The sequence below is a fragment of the Octopus bimaculoides genome, chromosome 12 (genome assembly GCF_001194135.2).
Source record: "Octopus bimaculoides isolate UCB-OBI-ISO-001 chromosome 12, ASM119413v2, whole genome shotgun sequence".
NCBI classification, from domain to species: Eukaryota; Metazoa; Mollusca; class Cephalopoda; order Octopoda; family Octopodidae; genus Octopus; species Octopus bimaculoides.
This window is the reverse complement of record NC_068992.1, coordinates 107,541-116,767: the sequence shown is the minus strand read 5'-3', so window position 1 is coordinate 116,767 and position 9,227 is coordinate 107,541. Positions and strand designations below refer to the sequence as shown.

Here is a 9,227-nt window from a genome sequence, read left to right as displayed (position 1 = left end):
TATATATATATATATATATATATATATATATGCTTGAATAAGAACAGGCTGGACAAAGTTCAGAAAGCTTCTAGCTTTGTTGGTAACTAAGGGCCTCTCCCTCAGAGTGAAAGCAGATTGTATGATGCCTGTGTATGTACAGCTATGTTACATGGCAGTGACACATGGACTTTGACTACAGAGGACTTATAAAGGCTTGAAAGAAATGAAGAAACGAAACCACAACAGACAATTGGAGTCTGGGCATCTCCCTGCTAGTCGTCTCTATGACAAACTGTCCAACCCATGCCAGCATGGAAAGCGGATGCTAAATGATGATGATGATGATGATGGTGCAACTCATACACCTAGTTACCCAGATTCCACAGTGCATAAGTGACCAAGAACACCTCTGAACAGGAAGCCAGTCCATTGCAAGATTCAAGACCAGCTATTTTAAGGAGAAGTTGCCATGGTGATTCCATCTTTTATTGGCATTGACTGGTACTTTATTTTTCGATGCAAAAGAGACGAAAGCCGAAACTGACCACAGCAGGATTTGACCTCAGAATGTAAAGTATTGTAAGACATACCACTTAGCATTTTTTTCCCTCATATCAACTAACGATTCCATCTGCTTGCCACCTTACATCATCCTTTAATGCCAATGTTCCATACTGGCATGGCTTGGATGGTTTGACAGAAACCAAAAATGTGTCAAAGGACTGTATCACACTCCAGTGTCTGCTTTGTCATGGTTTCTATGGCTGGGTGCCCTTCCTAAAGCCAACCGTTTTATATATATTGCATCCAATTAAATCACATCACAGTTCTGATAGATTTACTATCATTGTGTAAAGATGTGTAGTGAAGTGTAACCAAAGATCAAAAAGATCGTTTCAGTCCAAGATTACTATCCAATAAATGGCAATATGGGATGTTGTGGAAGAAACTGCTTTCTCAGAATAGATTTTTAAACATCATTTGGTTTGATATAAATGAATCATTTGAAAGTGTGCATACACACACGCATATATGAGTGGGTGGGATTGAAAAGTTTCTGGCTTTAAAGGTGTCGTGAAAGGTCTGGTTTAAGGCCGAACCTTCTGAATTCTTTTACAGGACTTAGAAAAACTGAAGGGCCACTTCAATAAGTATTTGAATCTGAGAGGGGAATACATTGAATAAAGTCATAATTAACTGACCCTCCTGTATTTACTTTTACCCAAAGCAAGGAACTTTTCAAAATCCCCTCATATAAAAGAAGAGGTGAACATATATAACAGAAAACATCAAGACTCTCATTAGATATACATTCTGTATACATTCATGTGTTGTGCTGTGCTTTTCTAACAAGACTTTGAGAGATTTGAGACAGCTACAAGTAACTGCTGCTGTCGAGGAAATTGCTACTGTTGATGATATTGTCTCTATGGGATAAACTATGGGCTTGAATGTCGACAGTGGAGATATTGAAGAGCTGGGGGGAGACCACTGTACTGAATTTACCACTGAAGAACTTGTACACCTTCAAAATGATCAGCAAAAGACTTTGGCTAAGGAAATGTCTTATGAGGTGGAGGAAGGAAAGGAGGATGTCCCAAGTTCTTTAATCAAAGAAATTTGTGCTAAATGAGGTGATGTGCAAAGTTTTGTGGGAAAATGTCACCCTGATAATACAGTGGTAGCAAATAGAGCAGTAAACCTTTTCAATGACAATGTCATGTCTCATTTTAGAAAAGTTTTACAATGCAGGCAAAAACAACTAACATTGGATAGGTTTTCACTGAAAGAAAAAAAGAAAAAAACTCCAGAGAAAGATTTACCTGAGCAAAGAGACCAAGAAGGGAAGAAACCCCCAAAAAGTTTTTATGGAAGGGAAGAAATGATGCACTTTTGTGTGCTATTTACAGTTTGGAGAAACGGTTTTATACTAAAATATGGAGTCTGAACATGTAAATAAAGATTCATCTGCTGCTTGGAAACGAATTAATCTCTTTTACATTAATTGTAATAGGAAAAAATGATTCGGTTCTTGAACAGACTTTCAGAACAAACTATGGTTGAGAACGGAGGTTGCCCTGTACTAATAAAGATGCAAATAAGCACATCTGCTCCCAAATGGACTTGTGGAGGAATAGATGGCTATTATCTTTAATCTCTTATCTGCTACTTGTTTCAGTCGATAGACTGTGGCCATGCTGGGGCACTGCCTTGCAGAACTTTAAGTCAAATGAATCGACCCTGTACTTTTTTTTAAAAGCCTGGTACTAATTCTGTGAGTCTCTGTTGATGAACCACTAGGTTGCAGGGTAGGGGAACACACCAGCACCAGTTGTAAAGTAGTGGTGGTGGCAGGGCATACAGGCACAAACACACACACACACACACACACATATATACACGTATATACGACGGGCCTCTTTCAGTTTCTTTCTATCAAATCCACTCACAAAGCTTTAGTCAGCCTAAGGCTATAGCAGAAGACACTTGCCCGAGGTGCCATGTAGTGGAACTGAACCCAGAACCACGTAGTTTGGAAGCAAGCTTCTTACCACACAAGTACACCTACTCAAAATAACACACACACACACACACAATGTGACACATAAACAAGGCACACACACACACACACACACGTATACTGGAATATTAGAAATAGTCTATTCTTGAGCCTGAATGAGCCACTACAATGCAAGGGAAATAACTCTAACTGAATTATGGTCTTTCTCCCCGTAGAGTCATTTTGGGAATAATCTTTTCTACTCCAGGCACAAGGCCTGAAATTTTTTAGGGGTTGGGGCTGCTCGATAACAACGACCTCAGGATTCAACTGGTACTTATTTCATCGACCCTGAAAGCATGAAAGGCTAAGTCGACCTCGGCGAAATTTGAACTCAGAACATCAAGAAATGCTGCTGAGCATTTTGTCTGGCATCCTAACGCTTCTGCCAGTTCACGGCATTGTTGTTTGGAAATAATGCACTGAAAAGTCGGAAGAATGTGTCCTGTACCTAACACTAGATGTTTTGCTGGGTAGTTTCCTAGTCCCAGGTCAGCCTTGACAGAGCAGACTGATGTAGGATCCAAAGGCTATTCCAACCATGACTACACTGTCGTTTCTTGTGGATTAGTGTACCTAGGACAACATTAGTCAAAGAGTCTTTTATAAAATAGTAAAGTGTAGTTTGAGATAGATTTAGCTGTTATTTCTAGCAGGACAAGTTATATCAAGATAAACTTTGTCTTTCATATTCTATAAAAATAAAACGCTAGTCAAGAACTGGCATCAATCCTAAATGCAAATGGAATTCTAACAAGAGACTGTCTCTTTATCACACCACATAGATGTCCTTCCTTCCTTCCTGGAAGGGACTCTACAACAGGAGACAGATTCATTTTTTGCTAAACCAGAAATTTTCATACTTTGCTTTTCAACCTTCTGATCGGGCTAATATGGTAATGGCATAGACAGACAGCTCCGTCAGTCTGTCTTTACTTAAAAGAAGTACAGTAGGACGACATAACGCACCGTTTTAAGCCAAGGATAGATGGTAGAATTGGTGTTGAGTTGCAATGAACTCTTGTCTCTCCTTAGTCTTGCTTCAAGACAAACCAGGAATATATTTAAGATTGATGCTCCGACTTCAAGACAAACCATACATTTAAGATTGATGATTCTGCTCGCTTAATGTTTACCATTAAGTTTCCTATCATTGCTAGGATTTCCAAGATGAGTGCAAGACCTCTAATTAACAGAGAAGTGAAATGGAAATTTGTGATGTCCACCAAAGCTTTTCGGAACACCATTCTTTGGTTTTTAGGTACATACGTCAACAGGACTAAAAATATAACTTAACACTTATTCGTGGATACCAGAATCTGTTCTCTATTTTCTATGACTGTTTAGTTTCATTGTTAGTCCCTCAATTATACGTACCTAAAACCAAAGATTACCCACCATTCATTCATGATAGATGTAGAATAAAATGACTAAAATTGTTATTGGTTACTCCTAGGTCAGACCTGCTGGCCATCATGACTTGAGGTAAAACAAAATACTTTCCACCTGTTACTACGTTATCATTTTTTATTCCCTTCCTTTTTTGGGGGTTTTCTTTTTTGTTTTTTGGGGGGTTTTTTTGGGGAAGCTTAATGCATCCCAGACTGTCATCTACTGCATCATTTCTAAGATGTTGTTTGATAGTGATTTTTTGAAAAACTTTTGCTCTTTCTGTCATTGTTTCCCATTATTTGTTTGACCCTATGTAGGAAAGTTACGCTGTGGCACGCCAGTTCAACCTGATCCCACCAACTGCTGAACAAGCTGAATATAACATGTTTCATCGAGATAAAGTTGAGCTTCACATGCATGAGATCTACACTAAAATTGGTAAAGTTCTACTCTATCGTCTCCATTGCCATCTTCATCACAACAATAAAGTAACATTCATATACATCCTTCTACAACAAAATAAATTAAAGTGGTCATGTGATATGCAACGGGTGATTGTGATTGGATAGTTTCATTAGAATCATGCGTAATCTTAGTCATGTGATCTCTTCATCATAAGAGGACACTTTATATAGATGATGTTATGTATGAAATGTGATACTGTTTGAAACCAACAATCTGATGTTAATTTTAAATTATGTTATTAATGTATAAGAATAGCCTTCCTTTGGCATTAGGAAGGGTATCCAGCCATAGAAACCATGCCAAAACAAAGAGCTCAGGCAACCCTTCAGCAGACCAAGCTCCTGTCAAACTATCCAACCCATGCCAGCAGGGTTAAATGATGTTAAATGATGATGATGGTGGTAATGATGTTTACACAACATGTGTGGGAACATCTGTAAGGTACAAGTGAAGGTAAGGAACTCATGAACACAAATGGTCATGAGTTCAATTCCGACTGCATCCATTGTGTTGTGCCCTTAGCAAGACAAATAAATTTGCTTGTGCAGTTTGTTTCATTCATTGTGTCTATAAATATTCTTTTCTACTCTAGGCACAAGACCCAAAATTTTTGGGGAGGGGGCCAGTCGATTAGATCAGCCCCAGTACATAACTGGTACTCAATTTATCGACCCTGAAAGGATGAAAGGCAAAGTCAACCTTGACAGAATTTGAACTCAGAACATAAAGACAGACGAAATACTACTAAGCATTTCACCCAGCATGCTAACTTTTCAGCCAGCTCCCCCCACCTTACAAGCACTGTATATTGTCAAAAATTTCGCTCACTTGTCATTATTAAATATAAATTAAGATTGTGAACTCACAGAATCATTACAGAACCAGTAAGAATGCTTAGCAACATTTCTTTGGACTTCACATTCTCAGTTCAAAGCCACCAGGGTTAACTTTGTCTTTCATTTTTTGGGGTCTATAAAATAAGTATCACTTCAGTTCCGGGGTTGATGTAATCGACTTATCTTCTCACCCGAAATTGCTGGCCTTGTGCCAAAATTTGAAACCAATATTATTAAATATAAATGTATAATTAATTACTTACCATTTCTTTTAGGTGTTGGAACAATTTGCTGGTCCCCATTAGCATCAGGAATTCTTTCAGGGAAGTATGACGATGGAGTACCGATCTATTCTCGTGCTGCCCTAAAGGTATATCTTCTTTTGGAGCCAATTCCAGTTAACTTTATTGCATTTCCAACCTCACATAAAGTTACATTGCTATATTAATTGTTGTTTCACACTTCAATGCTACATTGTATCCATGTCCAAAGCACTTAATGTTTCCTGGCCCAGTCCAGTTAGCTGTAAATAGATACCATGGGCCAGAGCATGTCATCTCTGTATCTAAGCAGCCAAAGCTCAGTCATCATCATTATCATCATCATCATTATCATTATCATCACCTTCATTTAACATCCATGTTCCATCCTGGAATGTGATGGAGCTGGCATCAACAAGATTAGAACTAAAAAAGAACACCTGCTTCTGCAGTCTTATAACTATTTGAAGAACTATCAAACTTACATGAACTGTAGAAAACAAAAGTGAGAGCATTGTCTCTGAAGAGAATCTCAAGAAAGACTGAGAACCTGTCAGGATAATCCTTCAAAAACTGTAAAAATCATTTGTTCAACTTTCCACTGCAATAACGGTTGAACTTTTGTATCATTCACATCAGGTGTACTCTATTGTGCATTTCTATTATCTTATTATCATCACAGACAGAATAAGTGATATTAACACTGGCAGGATTCCAACTCTCAAATTGGTGGGAAGAGACTAAATCCTTTAAAGTGTTTGAGTCTCTCTGTCAACATTATACTAGAAATACTGGTTTTTCTTGGACATGAAACCAGTTTTTGCAAAAAAGCAAGATAGTGATTGAACAAATATATTAATGACATTAAGGCAGTGAGCAAGCAGAAATTTCACCAACGCCAGACAAAATACTTGTAGCATTTCTTTCAACTTCACATTCTGAGTTCAAATGCTGCCAGGGGTGGACTTTCGGGATCAATAAAACAACAATCAGCTGAGCAAAAGAGAGTCAATGTAATCAACTTAATCCCTGAAATTGCAGATCTTACTGTCTTAACTGCTGGCCTTGTGCCAAAATTTGAAGTCAATATTTAAATGACATCTTTTTCTCACGAGATGGAGATAAAATAAAATTAATCCTAGTTAGATTTGAAAACAGATCTTTGCTAAACAAAACTTGCCAGAGTAAAGCATTTAGCTCAGTCTTTTTCTGGTTCTATCAACTACATCATTCTATGTTCAGTATGATATATTGATTATTTTATGTTCAATAAGATTTATTGATCTCTCAATGTCCTATATTGATCAACATTAAAATATTTTACTTTAAACATTTCTCTGCAGAATTACGGATGGCTGAAAGATAAAATTCTCAGTGAGGAGGGCCGCAAACAGCAAGCACGTCTAAGAGAAGTGGCAGTCGTTGCTGATAGATTAGGTTGCTCATTAGCTCAACTGGCAATAGGTAAGAGACCTTTGATTATTCATACAAAATCAATTACAGTGAAATGCTGACAGGTCATGCAGGTGATTAATTCTAAGATCAAGCTATTTAACAACGAGTATGAATTTAAATATTACCTATGTGCAGTTGCTTACCTCAATCACTGTAGCAATCAGATGGATCTACATTTAGAAAAAAAGGGTGGCATGTTTTGAATTCTAAAATTGAGGTTAGCATTTCTTTAGTAAAGATGACAAAGCCATAACAATAATATCCATAGATAAAATGTTGTAGATCTTAACTATGGTATACATATGTGCATGCTTCAGTCTGAATAGCTGTTAACAGGTAAGCGACTTATCTTCATGGTGAATGGCTTACAATTTAGACAGACAGCTATCTTTGGCCATTAACTATTTCATCACCATTAATCTTTCATATGTGTTTAGTTACTCTTTTTCTCTTTTACTCTTTTACTTGTTTCAGTCATTTGACTGCGGCCATGCTGGAGCACCGCCTTTAGTCGAATCAAATCGACCCCAGGACTTATTCTTTGTAAGCCTAGTACTTATTCTATCGGGTCACTTTTTGCCGAACCGCTAAGTTACGGGGACGTGAACACACCAGTATCGGTTGTCAAGCGATGCTGGGGGGGAGGGGGAGGAACAAACACAGACACACAAACACATACATATATATACATATATACGACGGACTTCTTCCAGTTTCCGCCTACCAAATCCACTCACAAGGCTTTGGTCGGCCCGAGGCTATAGTAGAAGACACTTGCCCAAGGTGCCACGCAGTGGGACTGAACCCGGAACCATGTGGTTGGTAAGCAAGCTACTTACCACACAGCCACTCCTGCGCCTATAATAATTATATTTTCTTCTTGGCAATGAATGTCTATTTGTTGACAGTATTGTGATGATTGGAGATAAAACAAGCTCCCAGCTGAGCATTGGGATCGATGTAATCAACTTACCCATTTCTCTGATATTGCTGGCCATGTGCCAAAATTTGAAACCATTATTAATCTTAACTATAGAGATAGAAATTTTGAGAAGATTGTACAGAGAGCTAAAAAAAAATGCCTATTTGCTAATTTAGTCACCTTAACTGCAAAATTGCTGTCCAAAGATTGAAATTTCTCCTTATATTTCAGCCTGGTGTCTGAGACAGGAAGCCATTCATTGTGTTTTACTTGGAGCTACATCAGTAGACCAACTTTATGAAAATCTCCAAGCTCTGCAGGTATTTATACTCATGTCACAATGGCATTAAGATTGTCAATTCCTGTTGAAAATATATTGTATTTTTGGTCCTATAATAAACACCATCATATTTAAGCATGTTAAGCCAAGGTGCTTCAACATATGCTTATATACAAAGAGTCTCTACACATGTCAATTGATGTGCTAGAAATAGCAACAAAATCTTCATCAAATTAGAGGTGAGTCTGATTTGGCATCAAGTGAGTGGCGGATATACAGGGATTGCTTCTCTGGTGAATGCAAATAGATCCATTATGTGTTGATGAAATTAAGACATTACTGAGCAAATAAACCACCATTCTGTGGAAGCTTTATAACATAATGTGAACAATATTTCTATTCATATTCTGTTTATATTTATATATATAATGAGAGAGAGAGAGAGAGAGAGAGTGCAGCACAAGAGTAGTTGTGTGGTAACAAGCTTGCTTCCTAACCACTTGGTTCTGGATTTAGTCCCACTGTGTGGCACCTTGAGCTAACGTCTTCTATTATAGCCTTAGGCCGACCAAAGCGCCTTGTGAGTGGATTTGGTAGACAGAAACTGAAAGAAGCCAGTCGTATATATATATATGTGTGTGTGTGTGTGTGTATATATATATAGATAGATAGATAGATATCAAAATAAGCAACAGGATATCAAGTAGTGATGCAGTACGACCGCTTCAAGCGGCTCCATTTAATTAAACAATGCAATCATTACATAAATTTAAATGCAATGCTATCTTCAGCTGCACAAAAAAATATATGGAATTTCAACAGGTAGGATACATTAATATAATTTGTGCAGCTGAAGATAGCAATGCATTTAAATTAATGTCATGGTTGCATTGTTCAATTAAATGAATTCACTTGAAACGGTCGTACTGCATCACTATTTGATATGCTGTTGTTTATTTTGATTTTATTCACCTTACTTCGAGCTGTGCAGATAACACCAGACTGACTTGGTGCTTCAACTTAAGTTCATGATTCCACCGAATCTCTTTCACTCTCTCCCTATATATATATATAT

General features: G+C 37.6%; 1 protein-coding gene across 4 annotated transcripts in view; it reads left to right on the top strand.

Annotated features, from left to right (window-relative positions):
* The window catches only part of LOC106880139 (voltage-gated potassium channel subunit beta-2), a 153,501-nt gene that overhangs the window by 108,060 nt on the left and 36,214 nt on the right, over nucleotides 1–9,227 (top strand). For all 4 annotated transcript variants that reach the window (XM_052972030.1, XM_052972029.1, XM_052972031.1 and 1 more), the window contains 4 exons: nucleotides 4,252–4,372; nucleotides 5,511–5,605; nucleotides 6,839–6,959; nucleotides 8,104–8,192. In XM_052972030.1, coding sequence (XP_052827990.1) covers nucleotides 4,252–4,372; nucleotides 5,511–5,605; nucleotides 6,839–6,959; nucleotides 8,104–8,192 — 426 coding nt within the window. The remainder of the gene's footprint in view (nucleotides 1–4,251; nucleotides 4,373–5,510; nucleotides 5,606–6,838; nucleotides 6,960–8,103; nucleotides 8,193–9,227) is intronic.